The sequence below is a fragment of the Electrona antarctica genome, assembly GCF_951216825.1.
Source record: "Electrona antarctica genome assembly, chromosome: 8".
Classification (NCBI taxonomy): domain Eukaryota; kingdom Metazoa; phylum Chordata; class Actinopteri; order Myctophiformes; family Myctophidae; genus Electrona; species Electrona antarctica.
This window is the reverse complement of record NC_136789.1, coordinates 4,944,035-4,962,035: the sequence shown is the minus strand read 5'-3', so window position 1 is coordinate 4,962,035 and position 18,001 is coordinate 4,944,035. Positions and strand designations below refer to the sequence as shown.

General features: G+C 41.2%; 1 protein-coding gene across 1 annotated transcript in view; it reads right to left on the bottom strand.

The window, feature by feature from the left end:
• cltca (clathrin, heavy chain a (Hc)) overlaps positions 1 to 14,232 on the bottom strand; it is a 48,590-nt gene extending 34,358 nt beyond the window's left edge. The window contains exon 1 of the mRNA XM_079507872.1: positions 13,941 to 14,232. Within this exon, the coding sequence (XP_079363998.1) occupies positions 13,941 to 13,982 (42 nt within the window). The 5' untranslated portion in view covers positions 13,983 to 14,232. The remainder of the gene's footprint in view (positions 1 to 13,940) is intronic.
• Between the last annotated feature and the right edge of the window lie 3,769 nt (positions 14,233 to 18,001).

Sequence of the window (18,001 nt, the reverse complement as noted above, 5' to 3'; positions counted from 1 at the left end):
AAGGGATGATCCAGTGGGCATCGCAAAGGAAACCGTTGCCATCCTTTTAGCCCTTTATTACCATGACTGAACTCTTGTCACAAGAAGAAATGTGTCCTTGTCAGCAGTACTGCCAATAATGACAAATTTGAAAAGAAGACATCTTAGAGAGCAAGATGATGAGTCAGTAGTAGTGTACCACCAAAAAAGCATTGAAAAGTAAACTGGTGGGGGAAATTGAAAGGAGATGGCAAGTCTCAGACTCTGAAACTACTGTCCTCAGTGCAGCCAATGACCCCCTCCCCCTAAGAAAATCTGCTGAGACTCTTCCAAGTTCAACAAAACAAAAACCAGGTAGCTCCAACTATGACTATGTTTTTCCTGCAGGAAAGCCTGCAAACACGTTTTAGATTTCCAAATTGATCTACACACTGACAGATTGTGTATTGTGTGTAGTATGGGGAGGGACCCCACAAAATTTGTGTTTAAAACATTTCAAACATATTTCAAATTTGTTTAAAAAGAGAGAAAAAAAAATGACAGAAAATTCAACACTCCACATCGCGATGCATTGTGTGAGCTTGTAGATTGGTTACTTTCAAATAGCCGATGTATAATTTATGGCAGGGGTTCCCAACCTTTTGGGCTGGGGACCGCCAAAAATGCTTTGGCCATGTCTATCATTAAGGATTATCGCTTTAAAGTTTATGTATGCACATGGCCTATGTAAACTCTTAATTTCCAGCCATTTAGTTGCTTTATTTATTTATTTATTTTTACACACATGCAGAAAATAATCTGGTGACCCCCCGAAATAATTTGGTGACCCACCGGGGGGGGGGGGGGAGGGGAGTAGGGGGGTCACGACCCACAGGTTGAGAAGCCCTGGTCTATGGCAGCGGTTCCTAAACAGCGGTTCTTAGCTCCTACAGACAGAGGTGCCTAGCCCATGCACCCTGGGGTAGATGACGCAACCCCAAAGCACATATCACACCAGTCATTTCTTAACAATTAAGTTATTTATTTGTATTAATTATAACACCAACACTACCATTACAGTACTAATGTCAAGCACCCTCCAGAGGTGGAACCTTGGGGGTGCACGCACCACAGTTTGGACATGTGGAGGACTGGGGACAACTCTCTCCCACTGCAATGTACTGTGGTATTTCATTGCCAACAATGCTTGGAGTAGCATCACTGGTTTGATTTAAAAAAAAATCCGAGTACCAAAACATCCACACTAGGCTGAACTGGAGCAATTCTAACCCAATGCAGCAAATCGCCAAAAACAGCCGATCTACAAGCCTAAATGACAACTGACAAGTGTAGATCGGAGATCCATCTGCATCTAAGGCATCTAAGGCGATAAAATAAGTGGTTACTCAACAAAAATAAAGTACTCGTATCAGTACTCGGTATTGGCAAGTATTAAAAGTTAAGTACTTGTATTCGTACTCTGTCTGAAAAAAATGGTATCGGGACAACTCTAAAAAGAAATAGGCAGTTATAGGCCTTAACGGGGCGGGGGCCATAAGTAGGAAACAAAATTACACACAACAAATACATATTGTCAGACATCTGTAAACTGGAATAGACTTGCAGGGGGTTGTAGTTACAACATTACACGTTCACCTGCAAAATACTATATGGTCTTTCTAAACATCCACAGGGCTAACTGGTGCCAGTGATCCTCAGTGAACAACAACACATAAATATGCTGCGTCTTTGACTAGCAGCTCGACTGCTCTCCGGCTACAGCCAAAGCTGTGAGGTCACCAAATTTGAACACAGAACAGCAGCCCCTCCTGACCAGATGCAGCTATGGACTCTCCATGCTGGTTATTAGGGAGTGGGAATGGGTGGAGGGCTAATCCGACTAGGCCAAGTTCTCAATGCACTGGCCAAAGGAAGAAACTACTACTGCCAATAAAAGTGTGGTTCTTCTGCAAAGCCCTCTTAAAAGGGACATTTCACTGCTGGAAGAAACTGCAGTCAGACCAATGCTTTATGTGTTTCTTGTGTCCTGAACATCATTAAAATAAGATCTGGTGGCAAAAGGGGTGAAGTGAGTGGCCCTTTAAATGTTTTCAATTTCAGCATTTTATAACTCCAGTACCTGGTCCAACATCCTAACTCTGATGTTATACATTACAACATGACCAGACGTACGGCTGGCTCTACTCTGCCTGTGGGCAGGCCTTTTAACACAGTATCACACCAGGCCAGCTCTGCTCTTATTTTACTACTCTGTGCAGGGCATCCTGTCTGCCTCACACAACCCCCGACACAGCACTAGCAGCAGAGCTACGTAGTGGCAGTGAGATTTCCCATCACAACATTTGGTGGCAGGATATAATCCTGCAGTTGTAAATTACTTCAACTGATAATTGCTGGGAGTGAGCATCTTTAGATTTCAGATGACTTTTTTTGGCCACCATATATTTCATAAGGGGAACAATTCGATCAACTTCTATCATTTAAGTTATTTGACATGGGGTGACATAATTATGGTGTGTCAAGCATTTGACTCTCTAGAGCAGGGTTTCTATAAGTGGTAATATTTATTTACATACCAATATCATAAAATATATTATATCGGTTTAAGTTTGAAGTACAAAAAAAAGTTTATCATAATGTAATGTTAACACACAGAATGCGGGACACGGGATTTGACGTGGTTCGAATCCCGACGGTCCGGGAATGAATCACATGTCACACTGCATGAACACCCAAGATCAGCTTGCCTCCCCCCTCCCCTCCTGTTTCAGGGGAGGGGAGGAGGGGATGGGGTCTTGTGTGTATTTTCGGAACGTAATGGCAGTGCCCATAGACGCTACCACCATCGGAGCAGCCTTGAATAACAGAAGGTGGTCAGATTCATGTCTCCTTTCCTTCTTCATACTAATACGAACAAACAAGATAACTAACAAACGAGATCATAACTTCACGGATTGTATCGAGGGACCGTCACCAGCAGTGGCCGGCCCTGGCCGGGTCGGGCTGCTGCTAGCGGGTGGAAGAAGGCACTGGGACTCCGGAGTGTCTCGTTGTACGCACGTTAGTGTGGAGGAGACCAGACTATAGTGATTGTAACACTTTATTATTCATCATAATTGCAGTGATAAGACCGCAATGGACGCGTCGCCGCGTCGGGGACATCGACCCAAAAACACCACTTTTAGACAAAAGCAGGTGTTACATGAAGGTCAATAACTCCAGAATGTTTTTTTTTGTATTAGAGCCGACAACATAAGCTTTCTTTTGAGGTAAGTGGTGTGATTCTCGCTACAAGACGACGTTCGCTGTGGGCCTTGGAAAAAGTCCTTCTTTGAACCTAATCCCTCAGCACCCTGAGAAAGCATCCGAAATGCTCAGCACGCTGTGTGTTAAATGTGAAAGTAGTAAAAATGTATGGATTATGTATAGAGAATTGGGCCCTGTGGCTGTGCCTGTGACATTTGAGAACCACTGTTCTACAATTACCATTAGGGAGTGAGGCGAGCATTTGTCTCTTCTGTACTATCATGTAGCTAAAAATGAAATACGTTCATGTCCCATAGGACTAGACCAATGGAAGCAGAAGCACACATTTTCAGTGAGAGTCTTGACAGCAGCAAGGTGAAAAAAGAGAAGAAAGGGCCATTAGTCAATGCAATGTTTACAATATCTATTAGCAAACCACTCCTAAGGATCATTGAACATGAACTAATGACTTTTAACAAAATATCAGTAAGGACCTGAACCTGATATTTCTGGAAATTAAACAGACTAGTGATGCAAATAGCCTGCATCCTATAGACTCACTAACTAAATTGAGAGATGACGCAATCATGTCACCCTCCGGGGGTCCTGGGATGCAATACTGTACTCAGTACTGTACTCCTCCTCAAGTACTACTCATAAAATGTCCCTGGCTGGGACCCATTTAAAAAGACCACCCCTGGGTCCCGGGGCCCATTACATTGAAAAACCTTTACATCACTGCAGACTCTGTTTTCTACGACTAAATTGTGTTTCAGCTGCGGGTCAAAGTAGTTTTTGGAACCACAGACTTGGTGAAGACAAAGTGTCTTTTAAATTGGAATTGTGATGAACTTGCCATAATTTAGTTTGAAGCCTTTGTAATGATGGCAGCAGGACAACAGTAGAAGGCGGCTTTCACTGGCACTCTATCTACAATTGTCTTTGGCGTACTACTAATCAGCAAACACAAACGACAGTTCCAGGAAGAGCCCAACGAAACAGGAGTACCTTTTATCAATGAATCGACACACACCCTTGTCCACAACCCAGCCCCACCCACATTCTTTCACGTATGGGTAACTTGGCTCCCTTTCCTGACAGTGCTACAAATGACCAAACATAAGGGTAAGCCTTACGAACTTGAAGTTTAAGCCCGTTATTATATGTGATGTCAATATCTTTCTTCTGTAAATTCATAAAATGATATTAGCATAAGCATTCATTCAACCAAACACACACCGGGAGCCCTCTGAAGGGATATACAAAAATGGTCTTTAATAAAATGTTAAAAATGGTCTTTTTAGTCTCTTGGTAACATTAACCAACACAGCTGTGACACACACACGTCTTCTAGAAAGATTTACATGCTTTCTCTCACTTGCGCACCCCTCCATCTGTCATGTATTCTTCAGGGCCAGCAGGAGAACTGTTCAGTCACAATGGTACTGCTCATAAAATGGGAAAGGAGAGCTATCTTGCAGCTTGTCCTCTACACATGAATATGTTACCCCAGGCACCCCCAGAGTGAAAAAAGAAAAGAAAAAACAGACAGATGCATGCTGGATGTTGAAACACAGTTCGCTCCAAACTGGTCTGCAGTGGTAAGGCTAACATGACTTGTGGGCAAACACTGCCGTGACCTCAGTGACTAGGAATTTCAGGGAAAAGCAGGTCAAACCAGCAGCGCTAGCCTAGTACAGAAACCTGGAGAAGTGACTCACTTAGCAGTAGCACGTAGCCTGTTCACTGACATTACCTAATGGACACTTGGAGCTGACTGAATACGTTATTTGATCACACTACTATTTTGATTAATTATGACAAGTTAACCAAGGAGCTTACAGGGAAGACAGAAGAGCACCAGAGAAGATGGAGCGTGTGAGTTAGATCATTATATGCTACTGTAGCGCTGATGAAGTATGTATTCATCCAAAGAGTGTCCTTGTGTGAGTTTACTCTGCAATGGCAATGACGTTGACAGCAAGTGAGAAAACGTTACAGAGAGAGGATGATGAGTGAGGAAAGCGGGTGCGAAAGGAAAAGGTAAGGAATAGATGAGGAGAGAGTAAATAAGACATGCCAGAGCTGGCAACGGGCAAGAGAAAGGGACAAGGAGGGTCTGGAGACTGGGAGTAATTTAGGGGTGAAATAATTTATAATCAATCATTCATTATGATCTGAAATTTCTATTTTAGTAAATTAGTGATGCATTGTGTAAAAATCCAATATTTGCCATATATAACCAAATGTGAATGTATTGTCTTTGTTATATAATTATGCACCGATTGGGAGATTCAGGGCCGATACCGTGGCGCAACCAATATTTAATAAAACAATTGCTGATGCAGATACCAAAGTTTAGTTAGTTTTGTTTGTTATTCATTCCCCTTGGAAAATCATTGCACTTTACCGAGGCAGGTGGCAGAGGGAACCCATCATGTACATCAGTGAGGGAACAAGTACGCTGCATTAAACCAACCAACTAATAAAAAGACCTTGATCAAAAACACCAAGCCGTTAGATAGTTAGCGGTCTAGAAAGCTAGATGGCAAGCTGCTGAATTACTGAGACACTACAGGGGAAGACAAGACATTCAGACAGTATAGAGGGTATGCGTGTGACATCATCATCAAACCAGGAAGTTATGCAGGAACGCCTACTGAGTGTCAAAAAACTACTTTCTGGCCTTGACAGCCCATACATCCACACAGAAAAGTCTTATCTGATTGCATTAAACAGCATTAAACAATGTTGAACTCACTTTGCCTGTTGCTTTGCCACTCGATTTGCCACTCGATGTGCCATTCACTTTAAGCATGCGCATACTCTCTATTAATCTCATGTATTACAGCTAAACAGATAGCTAAAGAAAAACAGAAATAAAAATGTTTCATTATTACTAATACTGCACAAAGACAGTGAGAACTAGAAAAAGTGCCCCTCGGGCCACAGGTCTCCACCAGGCCAGGTCAGGTTGTGGCCTCCTGTTGGCGCTATAATAGGCCAAACTGGCCAATGTGAAAATGGTGTCATTTGTTCTTACGCCTTTGAAAATGTGTTTAGCCAAAATCCACCTGTTGGTGGTACTATTACAGGCCAATGTGAAAAGGGTGGGATATATTCCTCGGCCTAGTAGGAAAGTGCGTGAAAGATTTCATGTAAATTGCACGGTGCGTTCATGATTTGAGGCTTTTTGTTCAAAACGGGCCAATCCTGCAAACTTTGAAAGCCAATGTTAGTCAATTATAGGATGCAATATGAAATAGACAGATCCGTCTTGAGCACATGACTATAGAGATACTGTAACTATTGGCAGCACCGACATATGGCTGCAGCTGTGTACGCTCTATTTGCAGTCTCTTTATCTCCTCTCTTTTCTCTATCCTTTTTAACTGCAATGATGAGCCTCCACAACCAAGCTTTTCACCGACCTTACTTGTAATGTGATGTGACAATAAAGACTGATTCTGTTTCTGATTTGTGGGATCTTTGGACAAAATCTGGAAGAGTTTGGCATCGACCAGGCTAATGGTGCCGGAGATAAACTGGTAACGGACGGACGGACGGACACACACAGATGGACGGACGGAGTGCAAAACATACTCTCTCCCCATGCCTTCGGCCTGGTGGAGACAATGCTGGTCACCTGTATATTTCCATTAAGCCATACAATATCACCTGGGAAACCATAACAACCTACTGAGCCTAGGCATTCCTCCCACAGCCATAACTCAGGTTATCCTACCAGGGTTGAGACAGAAATCACGTGTTCTTCTATCATTTCAATTCTACTACAATGCCCTGGATAAAGGTCAAGAGTAAACAGCTATCAGGTAATGGGAATGTTGGAGCATAAACAACACTTTCTTCCCACCAACATGCTGGCAAACAGTAATCTAGTCCAGAAGGAGTTTGTGCTCTTTGTCTGTGCATCAAAAGTGATCATGGAAGTCAACCATAGAACAAGATTTTTGGGCAGGATCTCCTCGTTTATCAACAGGACAGGAGTGGGCTATAGCTGTGTCATTTTAACTATGCTTCAAAACACATGATTCGCCAACACCCCTACAGTATGTCATTAAAAACTAAACAAAAACAAACTGAAAAGATTGCTACTAAACCTTCACCCCAGGACTCACCTAACCCCATCTTTTTAAATTCAAACGTCCGACAATGAGGATTAATGCCACAGCCCCCGAAACATTAATCAAGAAAAGTGTGTAATGTGTGTACACATCATTTTTTACATTTCAGTTTGGGTACAGTATGTGGGTCATGCATTTTAAGTGTTACTAATACTAACCATTAATTAACTGGATAATGATGTTGGCTAAATGGTTACAAAACTATCCGTTATTCCGCCAACCCTACATGGGACAGCAGCTTTTTGTAACCCTGAGGGATCCCCATCTGTTTATCTGACCCGTTTTACTCTTCCTTCGATGGAAAACGGCACCTTGCTCAGCAGAAACGTGCCCTGTGTGTGTGTCCTGTCAGTGTCCATGCAAAGTTCAAGGAAGGGCAAGGAAGGATGTGCTATGCAATGTGCTGAGGCTTGCAGCGCTTGAGTGCAGGCTGCACTCAACAGGAAACCAGGAGTCCATTGTCTACAGGAGCTGAAACAACAGGCATGGCTATGCACAGCCTTCCCCTACTGTACCATGTGACACAGAGGGAGACATGTGACCAAGTCCAGGGGTGAGAAGGAAGAGGGCTGGCCATGGCTTCAAGATAAAAGGGAAAGAGGAGGAACAGAAGGATGCCATGCATCGTGTGCATGCCATCCATCTCCACTCTGCACAATTCTGCTGAGGTGTTCGGAGCTGTAGTTTCCTTTTTCTTTCCCTAAATGCATGCTTCATTGTACAGTGGGACAGTGGCAGGGAATGTCAAATCCATATCCTCACCAACCTGTCACGGGATATCAGCCGGTCGGTTACAAGAGAGTTCAAAGTGCGCTTGCTGTGCTAACAATTTATAATGAGAACAATAAAAGCTCCTTTCCAAGGTTTCTAGCAACATTTAACAAGGTTATAGGGGGAGGGGGGTGCGAGGCTATACTGAGATGACACTTAAAACTACAATCACAAGCCAAGATGATAGTAATTCCAGAAATCGTAACTTGCCTTGTCACATGGCGTGAATGTCAACAAATGCTCTCAAAAGATGATTCTGATTATACTGAAATATATTGTGGCCTGTGGCCAGTCTTAAAATTGAATCAGAGAGAGTACATTGCTTGTTGCAACTGCAGTGAAGGAGACTGCAGAAGTAAATGAGAGCACTTGTACAATATCTTGGTATCTGTCCATAATCTAATTCTAAACTGTAATCCAATTTTAAGTGAATCTGTCAAGTATACCTGGGCAAAGTTGGCATTGACAAAATACAGTTTCAATTCAATATCATGAGAATACATCAATATTGCCGAGCTCACATTAAAAGTGAAACAATACAACCTGATAATAAATGATATATGCATACAGTCCACTGCCTCCTGTTTTGTCACCAGTAGTACTACTTTAGGTCATCTGATCTCTAAAACTTGAACACTGCCAGGAACTCAGGATTCTCATTTATAGAATGCTATGCTCTCAGAGCATTCACATTTCACACAATACTTGTCTTGGGGCCAGAAAAGAGGTTAAAATGTTTACAAGGGCACACAAATGGCATCAAGGTGACTTGATAAATCTTGCTAGCAAGATAGCAGTGACTGTACTAAGTAAATTCTACAGACCACATTAAACAACCCTTTAAATGTACATGGTGGCAGTGGCCAGAGGGTTTACAATTATTAATGGGTTTGATTATAATTATTTTTCATCTTTGTTTGATAATTGTGATCTGATTCTGAATCCATTTGTAAATCTCTCATGTCATTTACTCTACTCCTTTGGGTCCTAAAGAGATCTCTTTTAGAGAATATCCCAACAGAAATCTGGCATGGTGTACAGAACGTTGGGTAGGGAGCATGGGAGCCAGAGGGGATAAATGATATTTCGGTTTCGGGGGTAACATGCTATTTAACATAATTATGAACTGTATTGACCACAGAACATGTTCTCATTCGTAGAACTGCTTAAAGAAAGTGTTTCATCATCGTATTACAGAATAAGTTAACAAATGTGTCTTGTTGACCAAATCCACAAATACCTATAATTAAATAAGCCATGTTTGTTTTTCCCTGAAGACTTTAAATAGGACATATTAGGCAGAAGCAAGGAAACATATGGCACACCCTGTTCTGTTACTAGCTAGTATTTGCAAGGGAAGTCTTTGTCAACAAAGAATGGGGACAATGTCGTCACTCCATAAATAGGATCAAGCAACAGCCATTATTGGACCCAAGGAAAAATCATAGTAAATTATGCAGGTGGAATATTCAAGTTATGAACTGTATGTAGGTTCTGTAAAATATGAGACATTAGAACCTATTTTCTCATATACTGCATGTGATGCAAGTTCATAAAGGCAACCCAATATACAGCCATAAAAATGGATGATATATAAAAATGCCAGCTATGCAAGTAAGTGGACCAGATGAACAGAGAGAAAGAGAGGGGGGAGGGATAGAGAGACAGACAGAAAGCGACAGAGACAGAGAGACAGACAGAACAGAAATTGAGACAGTCGTTTTAATGCTGGACTGGCCAAGCTGCACTATTTCAGCTATTAACTAGCTTTTGTTTGCGTTTTACAATACTTTTAAACCAATTTCATTTTTTGAAAGAAATAAGGGCAGTAGAGGTATGCATCGTTGAGCCATGTAGTTCTTGCCAGATGCCCCCAGGGTCCTAAATATGTGATTGAGACACAGACAACCCTTCTCATCCTTCTACAATGAACTGTTTAGAGTCAGACAAAATGTTTAAGAATTAACATTCTTGACCTTGACCTTTGACCACAAAAATGAAAAATGATAATCATTTTGACAATCAACCTGGTAAACATTTCTACAGTTGTGTTGCACCCATAAAGTCTGGCTGGATACAAGAGTGAGCACTAAGGATGAGTGGACACCTCAATGTAAAATTGGATATTTTGTCCAAAATGTCAAATAATATTAATAATAATGTCTAAATTGGTGAATGTATACCATTTTCCATTGTGGACAAAATAGGCAATGTTTTGTTGCTCCCGTTACCATCTGGCTTCAGTGGCTTGCTAGCCACTGCTAGCATCATTCAGCATCATTGTTGGGAGTTTACTTTAAATGTTAATGTTAATATTTTCTGCTGGATGGCAAGATTACAGTACATACACCCACACAGTATCACATGAGATTACTTTTTTCTGTTTAAAATGTTTTTCTAAAGGTTAACCAATTGTTAATGCTTAACATTTAAACATTTAGAAGTCTCACACCACATACCTGAATGTTATTGGGGGGTTTTATTACACAGATGGCATGTAGTAAAACAATGACCTGTACCTGCTTGAATGTATAGGAGACAAACAAGACAAAGCCTATTACTCTGTCTAGGAACCAAACGGTAGTATTGAGGTTGATGAGAGCCAGTTGAAAAAGGGGCATAGGCATTAGGCATACCCATTTGTCCTAAAGAAAGCAGATGAGCTTTCCGTGCAAATTCTGCAAAAACCCATCAGAAACATGAGCAGGTCATAAAGACCTCTCAAGGGGTTTTGTTTTTGTTTTGTTTTTTAGCTCTGATCCTGTGTGCTGCAACCCCACAGCTGACAGGGAGAAATCTCCCAGAATCAGTTCACTGGAGCACAGTGACATCACACAGTTGATACCAGGCGCTGACATCACGATGAACTCACTTGGGCCATGTGACCTCACTGTAACCAATGGGCTGGGAGTATTCTGTTCCTGCTGCCGTTGCCTGGGTGCTCCAGTGTAAGGAGTCATGTCAGCATGTTATACCACCTGACTACCAGCAGCAATTTATGGACAAACTCCACTGTATAAGTGAACATAAACCTAACAGGCTGACTGACATGCACCACAGAACTCTGTGCTATATGTGTGCCCTTACCTATAGTGCACAAACACCTTGCTTAATTCCAAATGCCCTGTTCAAAAACAACTACCATTTCAAATGGTAATCAGAGGTTGACACTAAGGTCTCAGAGGCACTTGCCCGTCAGGCAAGTACAGGTCATGTTCTACTTGCCCAAAGTCATGGCCACTTGCCCAAAAGGTAAATCGTTCATTATTAAATGACAGGCAAAATATGAATTACCGTTCAATTTAACACTTTTGTTTTTACTTTCTGGGGCTTTGTGACAAAAAATGTCATACCTCAATTTGTATGCCAAATAGCCTACCTACATACTACTAGCTATGAATATGACTATGGGTTCACAGTACACCTATATCACACTTTTATATTTTTAAGTGTTGCAACAGCGACAACAGCATATAGGTAAACAGTACTCTTATACATTCTACAGACCAGAAGACTTGTGTTGGGTTTATAGACAGTTGCATCCCCTCTCAAACAAGCACTTGCCCCATCGGGCAACCTGAACGCAAACTCTACCTGCCCAAAGTTTTGATTGACCTGTCAACCCCTGGGTAATGTCAAATTGTCAAGACAATATTCTGTATGTATGATCTGCTGCTCAAGTGAGCGCATGCTGTTAAACATGCCTGGAACAGCATACACAGGGCATGCATTAATGATAGTGATAGTAGCACTAGGCACAGAGATTATCAGGCAGTGACACAAATCTGGAAATACAGACTTCAGTCACAGTTCATACAGTTCAAATCACAGGGTTGACCCTGAACTGACATAAACATAAACTAAATGAAATGCAATATAGGCCATTACTCTCTTTTATAAAAAAAAGTGCATACTCAAGGGGAAAAAAGCCAGCAGTCATCAGTATTCACAACTACCAGGCTCAACCAACAACAGAATTCCTGTAATACTATAGTTACAAATACAATTCAAAAGCTACTACTCTCGATGGCATGTCACTCAGTCAGAGCATGACAGGAAAGGCTCAATTGCACAACAAGCCTCTCCCTGGTCTGAGAAGAGTCATTCACCACTTCTACCATGCTCCATCTCTGAAGTCTGAACCTCCCCTTTTGCAATTAGAGTGGCTTGACATAAGAATCAAAAACCTCTCCAGAATCCTTGCATTGTTTCACATACAAAAGATCCTTGCGTAGCACTGTTAACCAAAGCCTGTATAGGTAGTAACGTGGAGAGCCGCGCTACAGTGAAGGTAACTGTTAAGTATAAAAGCATTATAATGCCCTAGAAGATTCTAGGAGTCTAGGGCCTAGAGAGAGGCAAGGAAAAGCTAATGATTCTTAAATTTGTGATATAGCCACTGTCACTTCCATCATGTTTGACACATGCAAAGCGCTCTTTTTGTAACTTATCTCAGTGCTGACTGGTGGACATATACATTTTCTTCCATAAATTAGGCAAAGGTAGAGCAATATTATTTATCTCATATTAGGTCCACGCTATCAGTCTGACAGTGCTGTGAATTACAGAAATACAAGCCTGGTTTCAGCAAAAAGTGTTTTGTATCAGGACAAAGCTATTCACTAAAACAAATGCTTCATTATGTTTTGAAAACAAATAAACCAAGCGATGTTCCAAGATGTAGCCAAGATGTAGGCAGATCGCATGTCTCATTTTGAGGCACCAAAGACACTATGATTTATTCATAAGCTCACAGATCTTGCAAGCCAGCAGTCCTGAATTGAGCCATGAGAGGCTTCAATGTTTTCCACTTGCTTAAGAGGACCAATTTAGTGGAATTTCAATAAAGGTGGGCATGGGTGATGGGTCCATCAAAAACTAAAATGACTACTTGCATTAGGATCACCTTTTAATCTAGACAAAAACGTCTGTACTGTCTACTGCACTGTTAAGAGAAATATAACATTCTTTCCAAAAAATTCAAATTAATGACCGGCAGTGCACCAACATGACAACGTTGTCGTTACGTTACTCACTTATTTCTTACACCAACCTTGGCTACGTTATCTATGATGAAGCTTGCTCTCAAGTTAACATGCCACCCGAGCTAAATTGACATGCAGCCTGTGGCATTTAAAGTATTGTGACACTGACAGCCAGGTTGAACTATTCTTCAAACTTAGATGAGCAACAAGGAAAGGAATATACATTTTAAATACACCTGTCATTCTTTTTAAGCACAGAATATAACGTTACTGAACCTTACATTCTCAGTGCCATGCACATAGGGTCACAGTAATTAATCATTTAAACCTCTTCGTTATAGTAGACCAGAGAAGACCATCTTTATCTTAGCCAAGGGTGGGCATATTTACTCCTGCCTTTGATAGTCGTGACAGACGACTTTTGACAGGGAAGTTGGTCATGTCACAGTACAAATGGCAAAGTAAACACGTCCTTGCCATTGTTAATCACAACGTTGTGACTGAACTGTGCCCACTGCACATCAGTTGGTTTGTCTTCACTCAGAATACTTGTACCCGGTCCTGTGAAGAAGACAAGGGTAGCTGGCTAGCTGTCGTGTTAGCACCACGAAAGATAGATAAACGTCATCCACATACAAGCTAGCTACTTAGCTTAGCTTGTAGTAGCCAACTTAGCTTAACTAACACTGGCTTCACGTCATATTAGTAAAGTCAATTGTCAATTGTGAACACCGTGGTTAGGGTTACATTATTTAGACGTACATACACGGGGCCCACATTGTGGAGGAGTTGAACAATTCATTCATTGACATACCTGCAGGTGCTCCTGAAAGCGGATAGGCAGGATCTGAGCCATGGCGGTTCCTCTACTTTCCTCCTATTCCGTCTGCTATTTCTAATAAACTACGGCTTCTTCTCTCAGATCCCAGCCGGACAGCCAGGGATCGGCTTGTCTAAAGTCCGAACGGGGGATTTCTACGTGTTGTTTAAAAATTGATGTCAGTATGAAGGTGGTTTTGGTCGTTCTTTTAACTGTTTACTTGCGCGCTTCCCCTGACTGCCGCTACACTTACTCCCTGGACCTGGACCTGCAATGGCGGTGTAGGCTGCTCAGAGCGGAGCGGAGGAAGGTGCACTTTACACCCCATAGTCCGGGGATATGCTTGCGCTGTGATTGGCTCCTTTGGTTGTCAGGCAACCGTTGACTGTTCGCGGACGGTTTACAGCACAGTAAAGATTAGTCAATAAACAGTTTGGAACATTTACATTGCTTGCCTTGAACTAAAGTCTAAAACAATTAAAATGAAAACAATGACATTTGAATTGAAGGCCTTGAATATTTCGGTACTTGTAATATGATTCACCTCACCTGTGCATAGTATTGTCTTGTATTGTATTTATTTATATACATTTGTATAAAGTTTGATGTGTAATATGAATGACGTTGATTAGAATTAGAATAAACAGCACCCCCCCCCCCCTTTTTTTTTAAAGACAACATTTAACATTTAATTCGTTTTTATTAAAGCCTAGGTTTAGGTTATATTATGTTACTGTATGACTATAAACTCAGTCAGATGTAGTATTAATTCCAATTAGTTTATGTCGATTTATACAAAAACATCAGTTACCGGCTCACAAGCAGCCAATCACGGCCCAAAAGACTGTCTCTACGGGCTATGGGATATACTCTACCCTGAAAATATTCCGGAAATGTATGATTCAGGCGGATGAATATTGATTTGCGTTTTTAAATGGCATTTCTTATTGTGTCTGTAATGTCCATCTTATGTTAGACAATTATTATTTTATGCACTCACACATTCTCAGCCTAGCACAGTTTCAAACTATAAAATCGGGAGATACACAATCGGCACTATTTCTTTGCGATTCGCCCTTTGATTTTTGCCACATCATTCGTCTTTGTGAATTAACGTCAGTTCCTACGTCATCATGTACACTTGTTCCGCACCGCCAATCAGAGGAGTCACCGCACCAGGAACAATTCTTACTTTTTCATCATTCAGAAAATGCAACCTACCTACACATTTCTCTGCTAGACATATCAAGTGAGGTCAGTTAATGACGAAAGTTACACAAAAAAGGAAATCCCATAGTAGTGCGGTAGCCTAGGACTCGGAGACTGCAGGCGTTTTGTTTTAGTGGGGGGTAATGAACGTTCAAAGATGATAAAACAATTAAGAATTCAATCCAAAGTGGATCTGTCGATCGATACAATCATACAGCGAATGTACGAAATTACTGGTTTTGGTGTGCGCACCTGCTATGTAGCTGCATAGATATAGCGGACTGCGGAAGACCCATGCAGGCTCAGTGTGTGTGTGTGTGTGTGTGTGTGTGCGCGCGCGCGTGTGTGTGCGTGTACGTGCGCAAACGCGCGTGTTTCTGACTCAGAATAGTGCACTGTGCACATATGCTTCCTCAGAATGTCTGAGGAAGTAGAGTAAAATAATATGCTTACTCAGATTTTGTGAGGATTGAATCATTTTTCACACAGCACTTTTTGGTGTTTTTTTTATTAGCCTTACCGCCTGACTCAGGCTGACTGTAGTCTGTAGGCCTGGGCGTTTAAGTTAAATAACTCCGAAACTACAAATCATTTCAAAGTAAAAAGTTCCAGCATGTGTCTCCACAGTAAGCTGAATTATAAAAAGTGTGAATGGAGTTTCTAGGTGAAAGTGCTTTTTTGACGTGCCAATATCTGCCATTGAGCCCCATTGTGAATTTCTCAAATTTGAAAGCACTATATTTCTAAAACTATGAAACATTTCAAAGATTTATTTTCAGGCAAACATGTCCATGTTTGAATGGGGTTTCTAGGTGTAAGTATGTATAGGACTAGTAGCATGCCAAAGTTTGTGCTATTGCCATTGAGAATGCATTGGGCGTTTAAGTTAAATACGGGGACATATTTTGACAGCAGAAACTGCCTGTCATAATTTCTCCCTAATCTCTCCCTATTCCAAAGCCCCCCCAGGTACATTATATATTTAAACTATTTTCAGCAATGGTACACTTGTTTTTTCAGTGGATCTTGTTGAGCTGGTCATTTTGAAAGTAGATCTCACATCATAAATGTGTGGGCACCCCTGCCCTACAGTATATTTCACTCTGGTATGGTATTACATATACATCCATTCTAGAATGAATGTTTGGTAGGCCGGGCAGGGGATCCTCATATTTTATCAAATTATATAACACTTGGACCTGTGGTCCAAATAATTATATTCCCCCTTGATAAAAATAGCCTAACACCACAGAATGCTTTATTCAACCACAACCTTCTTCAGTTGTTCTTCTGCTGTTACGTGCATGTAAATTAAATGTTTGTTGTTATAAAATTAGCTTTTTGTATTATCTATAAAAAGAAAGCAGGGGCTCGCAACTCACTTTAAGAAAACGTCGTATTTTTGTCGTATTTTCTGCCCGTCTGTCGCTAAATAAAGTTTGGAGCATCTTAAAGTGAGTTGCGAGCCCCTGCTTTCTTTTTATTGTTTAATGTTTCTACAGTTTTGGCTCAGCACCAATGGATGTGCGTTATTTTTCTTACCCTTTTTATATTATCTGCCAGGCCAGATGTCAGACTCGGTACACATTTTCCCTGGAGTCATGTGAGCAAGATCTATCAGTTTATTATTATTATTATTATTATTATTATTATTATTATTATTATTATTATTATTATTATTATTATTATTATTTATTACATTCCAGTGCCTATTTTGCAGAAAATGCCCCATTCAGCGTCCAATTCTCCCCAAATTTGGGCCTCAAACAGAGCCAAAAAAGATTTCACTTACACCTGTAGGGGGCACCACAAATTATACAAATGCCACAGTTGCAGAAACGTGACCTTACTTACCACCAAAATAGGCACACACAGGCCTAGGCCCAGCTTAATGCACTGGCTTTAGGGGCAGCAGCAGACCACAGCACCAAGCTCTGGGGGTACCATGAGACCTATGTCCCGTACCTGTCACTATCTGATCTAGTGAACTGCACCTTAAGAACACTGCACTTGATGTTAATGTTCTAAACATCATGTAGCCTAAGCCTACACACCTGCCACTACATATGCTATAGGTATATGTGTGTGTACTGTATACAATATATCTTATATCAGTATATTTTATTATTTGACTTGTATTTATGTTCTTTTCTCTCCTGCACCATCTCGATCCTCTATGTATGATAACCCCACCCCCCCCCCCCCCTTTCCTCTCCTTGTGCTTTATGTTTTTCCTGTGATGATATTGAGTTTTGTTGTTATGTTATGTCTATGAATTGATTGCATAGGGTCTAAATGGAAACAAGACCACAAGGACTTGTTTGGTGCTATCCCTTTTGAACTGAGTGTTTGACTGTACTCTGTTGCTGTTTATACATTCTTTCTGTCTAAATAAACTATTCAATCAAATCCTCTCCCTCTAATTCTAACCCTGCAGGCTGCAGCTTCCACGTGTCCTGATGGCTGCACCCCTCGACTGACCACGACTACCAGCCCTGGGTAGACAACCCGGCCTGACGGAGATCTGTACTCAGAGGAGTGCACTTTTCTTGTATATTAGTGTGTTCATATCATACAAGATTATAGAGGGTATCCACATGCATAAAGTGAGTGGCAAAGTAAGTTTAACATAGTTTAACGTTGTTTAATGCAATCAGATAGGACTTGTCCGTTTGGATGTATGGGCTGTCAGAATGTTGTTTCTTGCCACGCATAACGTCCGGGTATGATGATGATGTCACGCGCATGCCCTCTATTCTACTGGGTGGTGTGTGTACACAACTGACCATTTCCTCTTTCTTGCTCAATTTCTGTTAGGGCAGAATGTAGCATTATTGCTTAATTTA